Below are 19,797 nucleotides of genomic sequence, written 5' to 3'. Positions count from 1 at the left end.
ATGTGAACCTTTTACTTTCTGTAGGATTACTGAATGCTAAAAAGGTAGCATTTAGTCATAAGCAGAATCTGCTAAATGCTTATTAGTAGTTAAGGTGCTAATAAAGATAAGCACAAAATTATTCGCATCACTGCTAGATTAAGTCTTAAGGTAATCTTTGGGGGGTTTTTACCAACATGTTTCTTCTCACTGGATGTTTTTTTCTTTTTTTACAAGTTTTTGGAGTGACCCAATCTAAACTCCTGATCTGAACCTGACAGAGGATCAGTGAAGGGAGCTAAGGATTAGGGTGATGGAAAGGAGGTCAGTCAGTCTTAAAGATAAATTTAAGACTGAACCATGCAGAATACTGCTCAGGGTCTGCTGTAATGCCAATAAAGATTCTTCCTTTGACTATTGAGATGAGTATAAATCATTTGTAATTTTTTATAAAAAAAAAAGATATTTCTCTTATTTATACTCATTTTATGTTGATTTATTCTCTTTTCAGAAATGCCTCTTTCCTTTATCATCAGAAAGAAAAAAATGTTGAAAGTCAATGATTTGACATCGAAATCTACCAATTATGCGCGCACATGTGTGTGTGTGGGGGGGTGTGGGTGTGTGTGTGTGTATATATATATATATATATATGTGTGTGTGTGTGTGTGTGTGCGCGTGTGTGTGTGTGTGTGTGTGGGTGTGTGTGTGTGCGTGTGTGTGTGTGATGTTTTAGCTGCTATTTTTAAGTCCAGGTTGACATCTTTAAATAACTTCCCAGTCATACCAGTTATGAGCAAATCAAGCAGCAAACCTTCATGTGGAAACACCATTTTCCTGGAGTTTTGTTGCTGCATTGCCTTTCATTTGTCTGAAGGTTTTTGGTTACTTTGCTGCTGATTTACTTTGCTGCAGATTTAAAGACCACAAATGCTCTTCCAGGTGTGCTGACTTTGCAGGTGAGAGCAACAGAAAGCAGGTTCTCTCTATTGCTGTCATCGTTTGAATTAAAGGAAGCGTCTGTTTGCTAAGTAGGAAGTGCCAACTTCCACGAAAGCAGCTTTCACTGCTCATTTCCAGAGTTTACCCAGTGACGCAGTTTATGTTTCCCCATTCAGCACTTTTCGCCTAACTCCACCTAATCCTATAAACAAGTCAGAGCAACTTCAGGCTGACATGTGGGGTGTTTTATTCATGTGGCTTTATTGGTTCCTCTCCTCAGGTTAACAACAACGGTCTGGTGTCTTTCCTGAGGGAGGTCTCTCAGTTTACACCGGTGGCTTTTCCAATTGCTGGCGACAGAAGGGTGGTGGCGCCGTTCTGGGCCGATGTGGACAACCGTCTGGCAGGGAGCGTCTTCTACAGGCAGAGCCAGGATGCTTCCGTCTTGAGGAGGGCTTCAGGTGATGTCAGGACGTACTTCGCAGAGTTCCCCGACTTCAACGCAACATGGGTGCTCATTTCTACTTGGCACCAAGTCACTTTCTTTGGAGGAAACTCTCAAACGCCGGTACAAATTTACCCAAATCTGTTCTGTCAACATCGAGTTAAGTAGTAGTGTAACTTTGGGTGTTTTCAAAATCTGATCTCATCATACAATACAATAGAAATACTCTGGTCCTGGGTAGAAGCAACCTATCAGAGCCTGGAGGGGGTTAGTGCTGTCAGTCACAATCGTATACGTAACATTACAGGAAAGCTGATTATCCGTCGTCTCTGGTGGCCATGTTAACTAGCCTGTGCATTCAAGGCAGGCTCGGTTTTGCAGAACTAGCTGTAGTGGAGTATGGAGCAAAAGACAGGGTAGGAGCAGGGCAAACATGAGCTTGATTAACAGTGCTAAGACCCTCCTCCCGGCTCTTATTGGTTGTTTCTGACCCGGGAGCTGAGAATTTCTGCAGATAGCAGTAGGATCACAGGAAGGAGGCAGAGAAGTTATTTTTTCCACATATTATCTGTCTCCATGATACCAGGACATAGTGACATGTTTAACAAGTATGCAAAAAACATTTAAAAATAATAAATAAGAGTTACGTACTGGAGTGAGTTTTAAGGAAGCAGAAACTTGGTGGAAAATAATGACCGCGAAAACCATGCAACTTACAGCGCCTTGAGAAAGTATTTATACGTCTTGAATCTGTTTTCTCATGTTACAATCACACATTTTCATGCATGTTAAGAGTTGTATATATGTAAAGATACCCTATTTGCAGATGCACACAGTTTAGGGACCTTTCAGACAGATATGTGCTCCCATCGTTGCCAAGTATTGCCCCTGGAGGTCTGTCACCTCTATATTATAATGCAAGTCATTATCCCACATAGCTTACAACCCTTTAACTCAATTAAATTACTACAAATATATTTTACCGGCCTGCCTGCAGGCTTGACCTTCCTAATCAGTCTCTCTAATGGGTATTAATGTTTTTCGAAAGCAAAATGAAAGTAAACCTTTAGCCAAATATATTCAAGGTTTTGTATTTGTTATCTTTGCACAGTTCTTGATATTTTACTCCCCTTTTGTTATCTAAGTAGAGATTTTTCTTTGGTATTCAAGGTTTTTTCTTGCATCAACAACTAATGAAGTCATTATTTTACCCAAAGCTGTTTTTTCCTTCTGTGCAGGTTAATACTTTCCAGGTGGTGCTGATTACAGACGGAGAGCTTTCCTTTACCATATTCCAGTACAATAACATCACCTGGACAACAGGGAGGCATGCCAGCAGTGGAGGAAACCTAGTGGGGTTGGGGGGCATTGCGGCACAGGTAAGATCCCTTTCTTATCTTGCTTGTGGATACAAAGTGCCCATCTGTCGGGAGTGGTTCAGAATCTCTCTATTATCAGTCCTTTGACACATCCGTCCCGTTTATTACCGTCTTCCTAGGCAGGCTTTAACGCTGGCGACGGCAGGCGCTACTTCAACATCCCGGGCTCTCGCACCACTGATGTGGTCGGCTTAGAGGAAACGACCAACGTCGGCTACCCGGGCAGATGGGTCTTCAGGATAGACGACGCAAACGTGGAAGTGGGAGGCTGCAACTCTGGTGAGAGCCGCACTCCTTAAAAGAAGAACATTTCTTTTAAAATCGCACCTTTCACGTTTTGACGTCACTCCGCTTCCCGTTCCCGTTATCTTCCAGCCTCGGTGTGTCTGCACCTGCGTCCATGCCTGAACGGAGGCCAGTGCATCAACGACTGTATTACAGGCAACCCCTCCTTCACTTGCTCCTGCTTGGCTGGCTTCACCGGCCGCCGGTGCCAAATCAGTGAGTTATGGTTGACACTGCTTCCTGCTGTGTTTAGCTTGACACACGTGCATGCTGCGAGCAACTACTTGTCTACTCGAGAACGGCCAGGAAAAATAATGTCGGCTTGTAAAAAAAATAGCTAGATTTCAGCAGACTTTCCAGAGGGACACCTGAGTATTTCCTTAATACCTGTATCAGCTCTGCGCCAATCAGATGTGTTATCCTTGGAAGTCGTCTCAATCGTTTACCAGATGTTTCCTTTTAATTAAAAACATCATAGTGCCTCCCTTGTGTTTCCTCCTGTTTTTGCAGATGTCAACGAGTGTGCTTCCAATCCGTGCCAGAATGGCGGGAGTTGTAAAGATCGGATTAATGGTTTCATCTGCGAGTGTCCTCCCGGATACATGGGGGTTCACTGCCAAATAGGTACATTCCATCTATTTCCTCAGGCTGTCATGACTCAAAGTCGCCTTCCCATTTATAATCCTCCATTTATGCAGCGTTTGTGTTTCCATTCTATTGGGATTGGGTGTGATATCTGCATGCGTCTCCCTTTTCAATCCTGATGCAATAGGATGTTAATGAACAAACAGAATAACTTCAAGCAGTGAGTGATATTTTATATAAGCCTTTTATTTTGAATTTGCTTTTAATGAATTTTTGTGCGATTTTCATGAAGGCGAGAATGGGAGTTTTCTGGCCAATCACCAATCTGTAAACAGTCTTCAATTTGGAAGAGAGCCACATGACTGGCTATTTTTTTGACAAACGCAACTGATAAACGTTTTGTTACCATAAGCACCGGTCATTTTGCACCTTAGCCCATCATTTCTATATTTTTTTAGTCTTTGACAACCAATGACTTCAAGTTATTTTCTAGAACCTGCTAATGGAAGTCGACAAGATCTGAACCGATTTCATGTAACCAAGCAACACAACGTAGAAATAATTGTAAAGTGGAAACAAAAGAATACATGTCTGAATCTTTTGGGGAAAAAATAAAAATCTATAAAGCTTAAGATGCGCTTTTCTTGTTGCGGTGTAGTCTCATGCCTGAAACATAATTTTAAATGAAAAAGGTGGTCTTTTTTTCTTTTTTCAAATTTTTTTTTTTTTTTTTTTACAAAAGTCACTTTTGGCAAAAAAAAATAAAAAATACTTAGGCCAATATTTCAGGAAGGTGACAATATGATATGAGAAAAAGCTATGTTTACTTAAAATGGAGATGTAGTTTCCTACCATGCTGAACAAAGTTCCTTCCTACCTGGAACCTAAGCGCTCATTAAGCACCTTACAACACAAACACAAAGTCGATCAGCCTGCAAAGAAGTATCAAAGCCTCTTCTAATACCTTCGCAGCCAGCAGCACATATTTGCAGAATGAGGGGAGTCGCGTGGAGGATATATTAATCAGCTGAGTAAATATTTCCTGAGTGTGTCTTTCTGTATGTGTGTGTGCGCGTGTGTTGCAGACATTGACGAGTGCGAAGACAGACCATGCCTTAACAATGCATCGTGTGTACAAGGCGATGGCAATTTCACCTGTGTGTGTGAGCCGGGTTTCATCGGGGTGCGTTGTGAGACAGGTGAGTGGGGTTTGTCTCGGTCGACTCATTTTCACTTCTTTCTACATTATCCTCGGTTTGTGTCAAAAACTTTATCAATCTGGACAAATTGGTATTGGTAGACAAACTGGTCTTACTCGAAGTGATTTCAAAGCACCGCTTCTTTTAAAAACATTCAAATGGCTTCCTTCGGTGAAGTCAGTATGCAAAAAGTCATTTTCTCATCCAAGTCCCATGTAGATGTTTAGTTTTGTAACTTAAATCCAGGAGGAAATGAAATGATCAGGCCCTCCAGAGTTCACAAATCTTCTACATGAAACCAGATTAATCCTAATGCCAGACACCTGGTCAATGAAACTTTATGCCTGCACTAGGCGAGGCCAATCCCGCTAATCCAGTTTACCGTTGAACACATCCGCCTCTCGATTCACCTTTGATTGTTCGATATCGGTGTGTTCTTCAGACATCAACGAATGTGAATCCCAGCCATGTCTGAATGGAGGAGAATGTGTGGATCGGGTGACCGGCTTCATCTGCGTGTGTCCCGCTGCGTTCAGTGGGACGTTCTGTGAAACAGGTGGGTTTCAGCAAGAGAAACTCATAGAAAACTTTTTTTTTTTGCCTTCATCAACTGTATCCTGGTTGCCTTTGCAGAGTAACACAAGCCCCTCCACAGACAGTTTACAATATCTGACTAATTGCAACATTCGCTTCTCAGACCTGTTGGTGGGAAGAGGGTTTTTCTGTTTCTCGATCCTGTTCAGTTGCAAGGATCTGTGGATGTACTGCCACTGAAAACATTTTTAACATACTTTGGCACGCTCTTAGCCAAATTAATGTGCCTTTAAAATAATCAACTTTGAAAAGTGGAAAGAATTATGAATTCAGAGAGGATTTCTGCAGCTGTGTGGCCAGAAACTCTGTGTGCAGAAAAGCCTTCAATGAATTTCTGCAGGATTTTATCTGACGGATCGACATGAAGCCGTGCAAAGCTGTGAAGGGTTGAGAAAAGGATTCTGGGTTTATTCTGATACCAATAAATTAATATTCCTGTGTTACGATGGTTCAGTAGAGCTCCAAACTTAAATCCTTAAGCATTTCATAAGGACTGAAGGCTGATGTTTACAGATTATCCCCTTCCTATCTGACTGAGTGTAAGTTATTTTGCAGAAAAGAACAAGAAAAAGTCTCGTCTCTATGTTTAAAGCTGGTAGAGAAATGTGACAATAGACTTTCAGCTCTGATTGTAGCAGATATCTTGACTCAGTGGAGCAGAATACAAATGCACAGCACACTTTTACTTATTGAAAGCAACATAGTCTTTTGTAGTCTGTGGACGTAATGTGACAAAATATAAAATGTTTTCAATGTGTTGTAATATCAAATAAAAAAGAAAAAGCAGTAGATCAGAGTAGGTCAGTAAATACGGATTCAACACCTTGACAATGTCCAGAGCTGCAAAAATATCCTTGGTCCTTTGATTAAATTTAGCTTGTCAAGTTTTTTTCCTGCATTTTAACATTTGCTTGTTTTATGATAAGAGGAAAATGATTTTACCTCTGTGTTTAGGTTTTAAGAAACAAAAAGTTACTTACAAAGAGAAAATGAAATTTTATTGAATGAAACAAAGACATGACTGAAGAAATAGGGTACAATAGAGTGAATTTTACTTTAAATAAAAATACAGAGACAACTTGCTAAAATTAGCTTTTTTAACCTTTATATTCAAAACCATTCCTCAGTATAAGTCCAGCCAAAGTTTTTATGAATTTAATATTGACAGACACTTTGGAGGGAAAAATACAAAAATGACTTCTAATTTGCAGAGTTCACATTGTTTTTAAACAGTTCAGTTATTTCCTCCTCCTTTTCCTGAAAAGCTGGAGCTCTTTCAGTCTTTTGTCTATGAAATTCAAGAGTCATCATTAATGCTTCTTATTATTTGTAGACCTAACTGCCAACATCCAAACTTTTTGAAAGTTATTTTAGGACCAAAATAAGAGAGTGAAATCTTATTAGAATAAAATAAAAAAAATTAATATTGTAGATACTTTGTAGTTCAAAATAGTTAAGTCTCAGATTTTTTTTTCTCCTTTACTTTCTAACCTGGTTTCTGCAAATACAGAATTATAAGCTTAGATTTATGTTGTCTGATTTACTGTAGTTATCTGCTTTATTTTTTTGTTATCTCTGTGATGTAAAACTATTATTTTTCTACTACAGTCAGAATACTTTGTTCTTTTTCTTAAAATATTGTACTGTCTACATCGTAAAAATAATTAGCATTTGTGTGCTTTTTATTGAAAAACAAAATAATCTTCTGTGTGCTCTGACAATTTTGGCCCATGTGGGGAAAGAAAATTGGACACCACAGTTTATGGTGATTGTTTCATATTTATTTATGGAATAAGATGTACTTTTCTCTAAAAATGTTTTCCTTCTCATTCTTCATTTCTCAAACTCTTTATTTCCATAATTCTTTTGGAAACCAGTATATTTTTCAATATAAAAGATGTTTCATCTTCTAAATTGTATTATTTTAATAAAATAAAAATAACCCTCTATTGTTGCCTTTTTTCCTCAGAGCTGATGAATTCCACTGATCCACACAACCAAACAGGTAACCGAGAAGCTTTGCCAAAAATAGTTCACATTTTGCTGTTTTACATCTGCTTTTTGGGGAGATTAAGAATGCACTGGGTTGAAGATACTTTTGCTGCTGGACTTTTGGATCTGTTCCTGTGCTCTGCTCTAAACGCTGTCAAAGTGTGCAGGTTTTGTTCTCTGCTGCTAAGTGCAGGCAGCTGGGCAGGTAGAGAGGCAGACTGAGGTATTTTGAAGAAGAGCTGTGCTATCCCACAGGAATGTGGACGTCTGCCCTGGAAGACTCGGCTGTAGTGATGAATTATCGTAATTATCAAAAGTGACACGACCTCGCCCAGTTTACTACAGGAACCGGTTGCTTGATCCTGCGAATAATTGCTTTGTAGTGCCTTTTTTATTAGTTTACAAACAAGAGGAAGCGTTTCGTCTAGACCTAAAAAGTGCCAGTTTATGAGTTGAGGCAGCACGGTGGTATTCGAGTCATTTCTTCAGCCCGTGCTGCTGAAGTATGCATGCTTTCAAAACTGCTCCTCTTTGGAACGGAGCCATAGCGTCACGTGATTTATCGTTTTTAGCCATTTACACTAAAAAATTTCATTCCCAGTCACACAGCATGTAGAGTTTGTGTCATGCTATTCCTGTTCCAGAGATTAACTTTCATCTTTCAAAAGAGATTGCACTTAACCAACTGAGACCAGCTGCTGCAAGTGTTTGTTCCCTCTGCTAAAAGTGCCCTTTAATAAGGTTTGAGCTCCTACAAATGCATGTTGCTTTTCACCCCTGAGCTGAAATAACTATCAGTGCTTATATAGTCTCTCTTAAATCTCCCAAATACTTTCCTGCCTGGCTCACTTGGAAGGCACAGCAGGGGAAAAATAGAGCAGGATTCTCCAAGGAAGAGAAAGTAGCCGGACTCAGACGTGCCTAATCAGGCTCTCAGATCAAAGGGCCCGGGCGGCGCAGGTGGCCAATCAAAGTGGCTCTCTCGAATTAACAGTCCGTTAATTGCCCCAGGGGCATTGTATTTTTTGGTCACAAAATATGCTCCATATCACCGGAAAATGAATGCCCTCCGCTAGAGTTCCCGGTTACTTCAAAGGTGGAGCCATTAAGCCACGACACAGCCGTGTCCTTTGATCCACTGCTGCAATTAAGCAGGGAGAGCAAAACAAAAACATTCGTACGGTTCGTGAGGAGCGGATGTGCATTGTGCAGAAGGGTAATTATTATTTTTTTTATCCTCTGAAGTCGGAAAAGAGAAATGGCAGCAAATTGATAGTTTGCAGCAGTGGTTTTCTTATAACAAATAACCACGTCAGTAAGGGCTATGATTTTCCAGTACTGCCACAATCAACGGCAAGTAAAATGGAGAAAGATGTTCAGTCAATCAATCAGTCAAGTTTTTTTGTGGAGCACATTACAGCAACAAGGCATCATAAAAACTCCATAGAGTCAACAATTGAGGAACCAGTAACAAACATTATATTTTGACGAATGCCATCATTAAAATCATCATACACATCAAATATGTTGGTCAGTGTTCCATTTATTATGGTTCAGCAGCAACTCTAAACAGGTGGGTTTATAGCCTTGATTTAAAGGAACTAAAACAAAAGTTTTGCAGTTTTCTGGAAGTTTGTTCCAAATTTGTGGTGCATAGAAGCTGAATGCTGTGTCTCCATATTTGGTTCTGGTTCTGGGGATGTAGAGCAGAACCAGAACCAGAAGACCAGAGAGGTCTGAAAGGTTGTTATGACAACACCAGATCTTCTATATTGGTGCTAAGCCGTTCAGTGATTTATCAACCAACAATAGTATTTTAAAGTCTATTCTCTGAGCTACTTTAGTCCTTACAGTTCTAAAGTGTAAGGACTTTAGAACTGGGTGATGTGTTCTGTCTTCCTGGTTTTAGTCAGAACACAGCAGCAGCGTTCTGGATCAGCTGCAGTTGCCTCATTGATTTTTAAGGCAGAACTGTGAAGACACTGTTGCAGTAATCAATGCGACCAAAGATAAACATATGAGTTTCTCTAGGATTGGCAATGCATGTTTTGTTAAAATATGTGGTTTAATTTTGCTTTCCATTTTATTTCAGGAGTCAACATTTCCATAAAGTAATGTTTTATTTATTTATTTATTTATTTATTTATTTATTTATTTATTTATTTATTTATTTATTTATTTAGTACTTCTTGCTAAATATCCAGCAAAGGAAGTACTGTACAATTTTTGGTATTGAACATTGTCCATTTTGCTGGGATACACAAACTGTAAAGAAGTACACCATCATTAGCTCAAATTGCTAACTTTCATTAGATGGACACTCAGCACAGGAATCATCATTTCTCGCTTGTTTTCCCTTTTCGAAACTCAAGTGGTGCTAGTTTGAGAACCTTGGGTTTGCAATATATCAGATGAAAGACACTCAACATGTGGCATTGATGATGGTTATTAGGACTGGATCTTTCACACAGCCAATCTCCATCTGCCTGTGTGTGTGTGTGTGCGTGTGCGGGGGTGTGTGTGTGTGTTTCTGCAGTAGAATGCCTTTGCCAGAACGGGGGCGTCTGCGTGGGCATCAATGGAACCTGTGAATGCCCTCCAGGCTACACCGGAGCTTACTGTCAGCTGGGTGGGTATGAGCTGAATAATCCCTTGATGAATGGGTCACTCTGTGACTGAGACATTTTCCGCTAAAATTTATGTACCTGCTTTTCTCAATTCCCCTAACTCAGGAATAACTCAGACCCTGTGCAGTAACAGCAGAACATGTCCTGATGGAAGTCCCTGTTTGGAGTATGGAGGAGCTTATCTTTGTACGTGTCACACTGGAGTAGAGCCTGATCATATGGACTTTTACCCTGGTAAGAACCTGAGGCACCAGCATGGTGAACAAACACTTTGGCAGCTGCAGTTTCAGTCAGAAGTTTTCATACCCTTGTCATGGGTACGGTGGAATTGTAGATTTTCTCCCAATCATCAAAAAGTCAATATTGCACATTTACTCCTACTAATATTTGGTTCAAACTTTTACTAGGTTGGCTTTCTGACACAGACTTTGCTTCTTAGCTGTAGTCCACAATTTTTCTCTGGGCTTCAGGTCATAGCCATTCCGAAAGCTTTCCCTGTTTTGGCATAATTTAAAACCAGCGTATCTTTGGTTTGTTGAAACACTCCGCCGTCTTCAAATTGCATCGGTTTAGCTGTTGATTTTATGTGAAGTTGATGTTAGATGTTAGATGTTTGTGCTGTTATACCCTTTAAGCCAACAGTAAACAGACTCTTAGCATTGTGCAACCACCACCAGGTTTGACGGTTACAGTGGTATTAAATTTGAAAGCCTCACCTTGATTCCCTCATCCTTTCCTCCATTCAGTGTCACCTAACATCTCAATAGTTGTGCTATATAAACATAACAAACTTTCGCAATTGGTCCATCCATGTGGGTAGTTTTTAGTAGATTTCATTGGTGTCAATTTTGGAGCTTAGGCTTCTTGTTTGGTGTTCTCCTTCCATGTCCATGGCGATGTAACACTTGCTTCGCTGTGAGCAGTTTATGGCAGATTGGAGTCTCCGGTAGCAGCTTCTGGTTCATTCCTTGAGTCTAAGGGTGACAGTTAGGACCTTATTCCAGACCTTTGCAAAATGTTGAAATCCTAACAAACTTATATGTGCATATAATTGTTTGAACTGGCTGTGCTGGGATCTGCCGCTGTTCAGAAGTGGCTAAAGGTTCTTTTTAAGGTTGTAAATTGTACAGTTCCTATTAAATTTTGACCGAGTTCCTTGGACATTTCCATTGTTCTGAGTATTGGTCAGTCTGACGAGTGCAAGTCCTTGTTTATGCTGGCAAAGAGAAACTTCCTGCTGCAGTCAAACATAATCACTGATGGGCACGATAAAGGTTTTCTTGAAACTTCTGAGCTCCTAATTAAAAGACTTAGTTGAATATATGCATTTTTTCAGTCTGTATCACCACATTTGGAAAAATAACAGCTTTGAAGAATCCTTAAACACCCCAAATTAATGTGACCATCGTGCCCATAATCAGTGTGTGTAAACTTCTGGCGACACTATATTTATTACTGCATGTATATTTGTTTCCTGTAGTCACAAACACTTGAGCTTCATAAGTGAACTTCTAACATTCGCAGTTCAAATCATGAATACTGGGCAAAATTGACATCTTTGATGTTGTTGATTGTTCTGTAATCAACTGAATAAAAAACAAACTTTGGTTATTTCTTTTTTTTGAAGTTGAACCAAATCTCCATGTGCTTGAGCAAAACTTTGGAGCTTTGCTGTCCCCCACTGCAGTGGAACACAATCAAGTCTTGTTATGTGTTTTTCAGTACAGCCCCAGTCGGTCTGCGACTCCTCGCCTTGTCTAAACGGCGGGTACTGCTACGAACGGGATGGAGGCTACACCTGCGAGTGCAGATATGGATACTCTGGCAAACATTGTGAAAAAGGTAGAATAATTGATTAAAACATTCAGCAGTGCCTGCATATGAATCGGCTTTAAGCAGCATTCATAAAACATCCCTATGTGTTGTGCGTTATTACCCAGGCTCAAGTCCAACAGTGGCTTTTCATGCCCTAGGAAACATGCCATCACTCGTAATGCTCCTTGAAAAATTGCAATGCTGAAAGGCTTATGATAATTTGTATGTATGACGGAGTTATGGGCTATTTCCCCAAATTATGACTCGAATCTCAACGGAGTGGAAGAGATGTATTTTGTGTGATTTAAAGCTAGAGTGCTCTCTTCTTCAATGATTCCTCTTTTTGACTGTCTCTTTCCAGTTAGACTTAATACATGTGCGTCGAGCCCCTGTCGTAATGGAGGCTCCTGTAAGGAAGAGGGAGGGAGCTACAGATGTGTGTGTCCTTACAGATTTACTGGAAAACACTGCGAAGTGGGTGAGTACCACTCTACTATTATTATGACTAATATTTGGTTGCAGGTTTGTGTGAAAGTCACTTAGAGTCACCAAAATAATTTCAATTTGCTGAATGCCATGATATTTAGAGAAATAATATGTTAAGATATTTATGTCTTAATATTGTCAGAATCAGGCACGTACATACAGAATGATGTAGACTTCCTATATTTTTATATATAAGAAGTTTGTTCTGTTGTAACTTCGGACATTGAGAAAAAAAACATAAGTTTTTATTTGGTGTACGTAAACTTCTGGTTTCAGCTATATAAACAAACACTGTCCACTTCATAATGTACTGTTCTTTTTGCTGTCTGCTCAAACAGTAAACCAACCAATTACAGGGCAGCAACTCAGTGCATTCAGGCCTCCAGACGTGGTGAAGATGACTTGCTAAAGTTCAAACCAAGAATGCGAAAACAAGGGGATTTGAAATATTTTGAACGTTGTATGGTTGTTGGTGCCAGAGAGGCCGGCTCCAACAAGAAGCCTCTCTTTTTTTCCTTCTCAATAAAAAGATTGTTTTCTCGTAATTGTAAGATATTTTGGTTCAAGATGACAGCAAGCTAACAATAGCCCATAGAACCTGTCATTACAGCCGACATGCAGAATACCATCTGTAACACACGACCCTTTGAGCCCCGAAGCAGCACCAGACCACACGATATGTCACTCCTGTCAGTTAAAAGGAAGCTTATGTCAAAATTCACTTTAATTTAATTTTTGGGTTAATTTGGGGAAATTTAGAATTTTGTGTTTTTTGTTGCGCTCCTTGGGTTTCCATATTTTGGGGGTGATGTCAGCAGAAGCGTATTTTACAGCTTCTATTCATTTGGACTTTAAATTCAGGACAATTCTACAAGGAAATATTAGGGCCAAGCTAAGACTTGTTTTTTTTTTTTTTTATATATGTTAATAATATTCCAATAAGATATTTGTAATATTAGGAGAATAAAGTAGCCATTTTAGGAGAACTAAACACAAAAATACCAAAGCATAAGATCACAAAGTGCTCAACATTCCTTGTTTTAAGTTTTTTGTTACAAGTTTTACAGATAATACTTAATATAAATGCCTTTTAACACATATGCATCAAATAATTATCTGTAGCAGGACTTTGACACGGCCGTGCAAACAACTGCAACTATTTTGAAAAATGTAATTTGTAATTTCTTTTTAATTTCTTTTTTAAAAAGAAAGTGAGGGAAAAATGTTTTTTAATTCAAATCAGATCTGGTATGAAAACTACCAGAGATTTTTTCTTGAAGACATATCACCCAGACCTATGATTTACTCATAGTCAGTAAATTTGTGCAACAATAGACCTGAAATACGTTGCCTGGGCGGATCTTAATTTCATCTGCAATATTCAGATGGAAGGTCAGAATTTCTGTCATTAATTTCTGACTTGTGGTGGTTGATTTTAGTAAGATAATACACCACCTCAAACTGGTTTCTAGAACATGATGGCAATGCTGTACTCTAATGGCCTTACCAGTCAGCTGATCTCTATCTGTAGAGCACCAAAACTGCAGAAACTGAGTGATCATGTTCATATGGACCAAAATATCTAGATAATGCTAATGGTACCTTTGCCATGAATAATTAAGGCAGTTTGTATGCAAAATGACGTTCCTAATAAAGTGGAGGGTGAATGTATTATTCTTGTCATGTTCCTTTCTTGAACATTTCCTAATTTTTCTTTGATATTCAAATGTAAGCTAGCCTCGTCCTGTATGCCAGAAAAGTAAACTACGTCAGTACTTAAAAGAATGAATTTCATTCTAGTCCTTTCTTTGGTTTTCAGGAAAGCCAGACCCCTGTTCCTCTACTCCCTGCCAAAACGGTGGAACGTGTTTTCACTACCTAGGAAAGTATAAATGTGAATGCACTGATGAGTACAGCGGAAAAGACTGTCAAATAAGCCGGAGCTCACTACATCCCTCTGCAGGTAAGCAGACTTTGTGTCACCGGGCAACAATGTCTTAATCTCCCTCTGATGTTGACATTTGCAAGATGTTGCCCTGGACAGATTAGACGAGGCCAGAGGATATCCTGAGTTGTTAAAGTGCGTAGATATTAGCTTTCCATCTAAAGATAATCTTAGCAGTGTTGCTGCACTAGAGGCCCCACATTTACAAATATAGATGGCTGTGTAGGCTATATAAAGTAAGACGTGATTAGACATGGTGATTCATGTCTACACACTCTTAACAACAAGCTGGAGGTAATTTTAGCAGGACAAATACAGACGGTTCTCGATGGAAAGCACCTCCATAACCTTTGGTGTGCTTTGGTGGGAGACCACTGTGAGCGTCTTGTTACTATGCAGCCATGCTCGTATTTATCGGCGTGTTTGCGTTCGTTTTAGAGCTGGGCTGCGGGCCGCCCCCCCATGTCAAACACGCCGAAGTCCAGTTCTCCTCGACAACACCAGGCTCCGTTGCTGCGTACGTTTGCCATTCAGGGTTCACGTCTGTGCCCAGAGCCACGCAGAGCATTTGCGGCACTCAGGGAGAATGGACCCAGCCGCCCGTTTGTAAGGGTCTGTAGAACACAACAACACATGCACCCTCTCCAACCCCTCTCCAACCCATGTGAAAAATTGTTTTGTTCTTACAGTTGCTGCGTTTCCAAATGTGTGCAAAACTTTCTCGATATTCTGCTAATATCAAAGAACAGAAATTGCGATGAGTAAAATTTTACTGAGTAAAAAGCAGATTTAAAATCACATGTGAATAAGCCTGTGTATGCAATAAGTCATTTAAAAGTCATGGAGGCGATCGATGTAAACAGTTACAGGAGATGTATTCATATTTCAGCTTCAATGCTAGTGCTCATCAACAGCCAGGAGAGGAGACGCTGTTCAGGTGTTGGAGAGACAAACTTATGCTGGGGAGCAGCTACGTGTTTTAGCGAAATTGATCCTGCGAGAGCTCTGGTGGAGCCAGCTGCGCATTATCAAAGAAGCTCAGTGTCTACAAATAAGTGCACACTGCTGTATACAAACTGGCTTGAAGTGGAAAAAAAAAGTGCTTCCGTTGCATTTTTTTGAAATTCACAAAATTTGATATGGCTGAAAAACCACCTCATCCCGGCATGAAAACTTTTTATGCAAAAATTTTAGTTTCAAAATCGCCTTGTTTCCATTACACAAACTTATTTTGCACAACTCCAATTTGTGCAATTTTATGATCAATGAAAACGTTCCTAATTGAAGTTGAACATCCTTCAGTGGTTCGGAGTTATGCTTTACTTTACATGTACCTTAACTCAATTGTTTCTTTTTTTGACAGAGATTAACGAGTGCTTATCACAGCCTTGTCTCAACGGCGGTTCTTGTCAGAACAAGATTGGGTCCTACAAGTGTGTCTGCAAGAACGGCTTTAGTGGAAAACGCTGTCAGATTGGTAAGGCTTTCCGTAGATCCACGACATTCACAGAAACACAAAAGAATATTCACACGTATATAGCTCCTATATGTGAATGTTTCATTTCTTCTAAGACGCAAATGAATGCCTGTCTGAGCCCTGCATGAACAAAGGGACATGTGAGGATCAGTCTGGCTCCTACTTGTGTCACTGTCCACAAGGCTTCAAAGGACAGAACTGTGAAATAGGTGCAGTGGCTTTTCAACCACAAATATTGCACATTTAGCCACCGGCAGAAATAAAAGGACGAATTCTACCAATGTGCAAATGTCTGTGTGCAGAGCAAGATGGTTGTGAGTCCAGCCCTTGTCTGAACGGAGGCGTGTGTCGGGGTTACAGACAGTACTACGTGTGTACGTGTAAAGACGGTTTCTTTGGGGAACGCTGCCAGATGTGTAAGTAAACTTTGCAGAGTTTCTGATATTTACTTTGAGATTCTCACATTTATCTCTTAACTCCGTCAGAAACAGTGTTAAAGTTGCAAATGAGTTCTTCCCTTTTGTTTTTAGTCCTGTGTCCAATATCTAATTCTGAAATTTCGGTCTTGCGTTTAAAACTAGATTCCAAGGGTAATTTTGGGTCTGTAATCAATAAAAGAAAATGTCCAGATTGCACTGCATCAAGAACTGCCATTTATCAATCAGAGTATTGATCCCCAGACATCTTCAAACTGTTTAAAAAAAAAAAAGAGAGAGTTGCTACAATGTGGTAAATATGGTTGCTATCCCAACTTTTTTGGTGCCTGCAGCATTTAGTGAATAAAGACGTACAATTTCTCATTTTGAATGTTTGTTACATTATGTTCTGTTGTGAATAACATGTTGCCTCATGTGATTTGAATGTCTTTGAGTTTTTATTGTGTTCAAATGTAAAGAACCTTTCTGGCATTCGGGTTGTATTTAACATCCTCTCCTCAACCATCCACACGTCTTAGGGAGCATCCTGGTCAAAGTTTCTCCTGGGTGTTTCACAACCCCAACTGAAGTGCAGAGTAGACCAAGCTTTTGCTGCAGCTGCTTTGAAATTGTGGAATAGCTTACCTCTATGTATCCACACCGCTCAGGCTAAAGTTTGTGGAATCTAGCCATGTTTGTAAGTCCGAGTTACAAATCAAGTGGTCACATTTTGAGTTGCGGGCGAGTAATTTAAGCCTAGCTGATGGCAAAAAGTGAGCACTGCAATAATCAAGGCGATGGGTAATAAAAGCGTCTGACTGTCTTTGTATTGCTGTTGGAGGCAGTATTAGGCTTAACTCTTGTCAGATGCCTTAACTGGAAAAGGGATTATTTTACAAAATTGACTTGACAGTCAAGTTTTAATGTAGGATCCATTTTTATCCCTGTATTTATTATGAGGCATTTCTAATTGGACGCCAAGTAAGACAGCTCAGTCCAAGGACTCCTGTTAGGTCGGGACAACATGACTTCAGAGTTTTTCTCATTAGAATTTAAAAATTTCAGTGCCAACCAAATCCTACTGTCATCAAGACAATCAAGATGATGATGGACAGAACACCCACCAAGCTCACAGTTGTTTTTAAATGCAATACGAAAATAAATTTCACACTGAAAATCCAAAAGTGTCTATGGAGGACAGAGAAAAAAACTTGAACTGTTGTGCTCGCCAGCATTTCTTCTTAACTGTTAGAGTTGGATATAGTGATAGTATCTTTACAAGTAAGTGAGGTACATGAAGAGTGTATTCACACTCTTCATGTACCCTTTTAGTCCGCTTTAATTGAACTCTAATCTGTTTGCCTAGAAAGTTTAGTTCGTTTGGGGAGGAGAGAATGCGTAATCAAACTCTGAGAGAGACTAAAAATGCGAAATCCAGTCCGCCTAAAAGCCTACGTTTCAGTTCAGCTGAAGTGAACTCTGGCGCGCTTCCAATGCATATGCTGTCTCTGCTCCAAAAACAGGAAGAGGACTATAGCGCATCGCAGTCTGGGTAAATACAACCAACACAAACGCAAGAGTCTAATGTTAGAGAAAAGGCTCGTAGTATTTTACCAAAGACAAAAACAAATCCTACAACTGCTCCAGTTTGAAGCTACTCCATTTTTGTTTACATTTTGTGAAGAAGGAATTTGCACTCGTGTTTTCTTCGGAGAAGACACGAGTGCATAACCACTCGTGTCTTCTCCAAAGACCGAACTGACAGTGTATAACCACTGTGCCTTCCTTCAGTGGTTCTTGGTGCAGCGCCACCACAGGCGAGGGTGTGAACAGCAGTTTTTCAATTGGTTTAAATCGTTTGACACGGTGCAGCGTGAAAGCAAACGCCACTAGCTGAAAATGTAACAAATGTTGCAATTTTGGTCACAATCAAACAGAGTCTACCGGACTGTCAGGTGTGAAAATGCAAAAAAGATTTTGGATGCGTAGGAGCAAATGGAGTAATCGTGACGAAGCAAAACGGAATATTTTAAGTTCACGCTGTCTTTAATTCCATGAAGTCAATTAATTGTAAAAACAAAACAGACAAAAACCTAACCTTTTTGGTTTTTCGCATTTCCATACATTCCTCATCATTTTTGTGGTTATACACAAAACACACGTCTATTTCCATTGCTGTTCAGCATTAAATGGGATTAACATAACCTTTATGTCTCTTAGACTGTCGTCTTATTGCTACTGTTTGTCTTTGTCAACACCAAGTGGAGGACCCATGTGTGCTGAAACCGTGTGGAACTCGAGGCAGCTGCTGGAGTGACAGGAGAGGAAACTACAACTGTGTCTGCAAAGTGGGCCTCACAGGCAAAGACTGCGAGAAAGGTCAGTAAGGTCAACAATCAAACTGCCCTCACAAATTTATAAAGGCAACAATGTAGTTACAGAGTATCGTAACGGATTTGTAACCCTTTGAAGTTTTTCGCATTTTGTCACCTAAAAACCACAAACTTTGATGTATTTTATTTAGATGTTGTGTGGTGAACCAATATGAAATAGGGATTTTAGGACTGAAAATCTGAATTATTAGACTTGCATAATCTAATACTCCTAGTGCAACCAGTTATCTTCAGAGGTAGCCGATTGAGTCTGTTACATTCAATCCCAATAAAACACACTGACAGTTTTGGGGTTTTATATCGCAAAATGTGAAAATAAATTCAGAGACAAAGAAATTAAATTCAAAATTCAGTAAATTAATAAGTTAAATAAGCTCACTCTTTGAAGAATATGGAATTAATGAATTACATTTAATTTTCCTTTAGGATCAATAAAGTAGTGTATTTTTCAATTTGACATACTTTTTCAAAGCACCGCATTGTGTAGAATAAAAATTTAAGGTTGCTGCTGTTCCCAGACCTGTTGCCACCGTCTGGTCTCCATGTACTGCGCGTGGAGGAGAATGAGGTGGAACTGCGCTGGGATCAGCCGGACCACTCCCACCGAGTGCTCAGCATGTTCGCTGTGACCTATGCCCCCCTGGGCAACAGCACCCCCAAAACGGACTACCTGGACAAGCAGCGCTCCACTCATGTTCTGCGGGACTTGGTTCCCGGCATGCTGTACAACATTTCCACCGTCTCCATCAAACTCAAAGCCTACGGCAACGACACGAGCCAGCCTGCCACTGCGCTAATTCGCACAAGTGAGCATCTCCTTATGTTTTTTTTTGTTTTTGTTTTTTTTTATGTAATAATTTGAGTTTCAACAATCAAACTTTCTGTGCCAGGACCGCAGCGGGTGGAAAAGCTGCAGCTGGTCAATGTGTCGTCCTCCCAGGTCTGGCTGAGCTGGCTGGTCCAGGCTGCTCATCATGCAGCCGTCAGCAGGGTGCATGTCTCTTTGATGCCTTCAGATGGGACCGAGCCTCTCACTGTTGCGCTCAACTCGAGCGTCACCGAGCACACTTTCAGGTAAGACTTTGCACTAAATATTCCAGTGGCATCGTCGCAGCTCCACTCTTGTCCACTAGATGGAGGTGTTGATGTATTGTACAAGACAGAGTCCTTTTTAGCAGGCAGAGGGCAGTACTTTTTCCACAAATGTAAAGTTTCAAACAGCTCTGGACAAAACTAAG

At 40.1% G+C, this 19,797-nt stretch overlaps 1 protein-coding gene across 3 annotated transcripts in view; it reads left to right on the top strand.

Moving 5' to 3' along the window:
* Positions 1 to 19,797, top strand: part of sned1 (sushi, nidogen and EGF-like domains 1) — a 34,902-nt gene that overhangs the window by 8,621 nt on the left and 6,484 nt on the right. Inside the window, exons 2-21 of one of the 3 annotated variants that reach the window (XM_008407700.3) lie at positions 1,202 to 1,489; positions 2,605 to 2,745; positions 2,865 to 3,024; positions 3,121 to 3,246; positions 3,541 to 3,654; positions 4,701 to 4,814; positions 5,257 to 5,370; positions 7,378 to 7,413; positions 9,940 to 10,029; positions 10,133 to 10,261; positions 11,750 to 11,869; positions 12,204 to 12,320; positions 14,148 to 14,291; positions 14,712 to 14,885; positions 15,637 to 15,750; positions 15,846 to 15,959; positions 16,053 to 16,166; positions 18,429 to 18,545; positions 19,078 to 19,365; positions 19,450 to 19,633. In XM_008407700.3, coding sequence (XP_008405922.1) covers positions 1,202 to 1,489; positions 2,605 to 2,745; positions 2,865 to 3,024; positions 3,121 to 3,246; positions 3,541 to 3,654; positions 4,701 to 4,814; positions 5,257 to 5,370; positions 7,378 to 7,413; positions 9,940 to 10,029; positions 10,133 to 10,261; positions 11,750 to 11,869; positions 12,204 to 12,320; positions 14,148 to 14,291; positions 14,712 to 14,885; positions 15,637 to 15,750; positions 15,846 to 15,959; positions 16,053 to 16,166; positions 18,429 to 18,545; positions 19,078 to 19,365; positions 19,450 to 19,633 — 2,798 coding nt within the window. Of the gene's footprint in view, positions 1 to 1,201; positions 1,490 to 2,604; positions 2,746 to 2,864; positions 3,025 to 3,120; positions 3,247 to 3,540; positions 3,655 to 4,700; positions 4,815 to 5,256; positions 5,371 to 7,377; positions 7,414 to 9,936; positions 10,030 to 10,132; positions 10,262 to 11,749; positions 11,870 to 12,203; positions 12,321 to 14,147; positions 14,292 to 14,711; positions 14,886 to 15,636; positions 15,751 to 15,845; positions 15,960 to 16,052; positions 16,167 to 18,428; positions 18,546 to 19,077; positions 19,366 to 19,449; positions 19,634 to 19,797 lie in introns of all 3 variants that reach the window. The other 2 variants (XM_008407699.3, XM_017304524.2) reach the window with 2 other exon arrangements.

Source organism: Poecilia reticulata, chromosome 4 (genome assembly GCF_904066995.2).
Source record: "Poecilia reticulata chromosome 4, P_reticulata-male-v2, whole genome shotgun sequence".
NCBI lineage: Eukaryota > Metazoa > Chordata > Actinopteri > Cyprinodontiformes > Poeciliidae > Poecilia > Poecilia reticulata.
The sequence above is the reverse complement of the archived record's forward strand: the minus strand, read 5'-3'. Positions and strand labels throughout refer to the sequence as shown.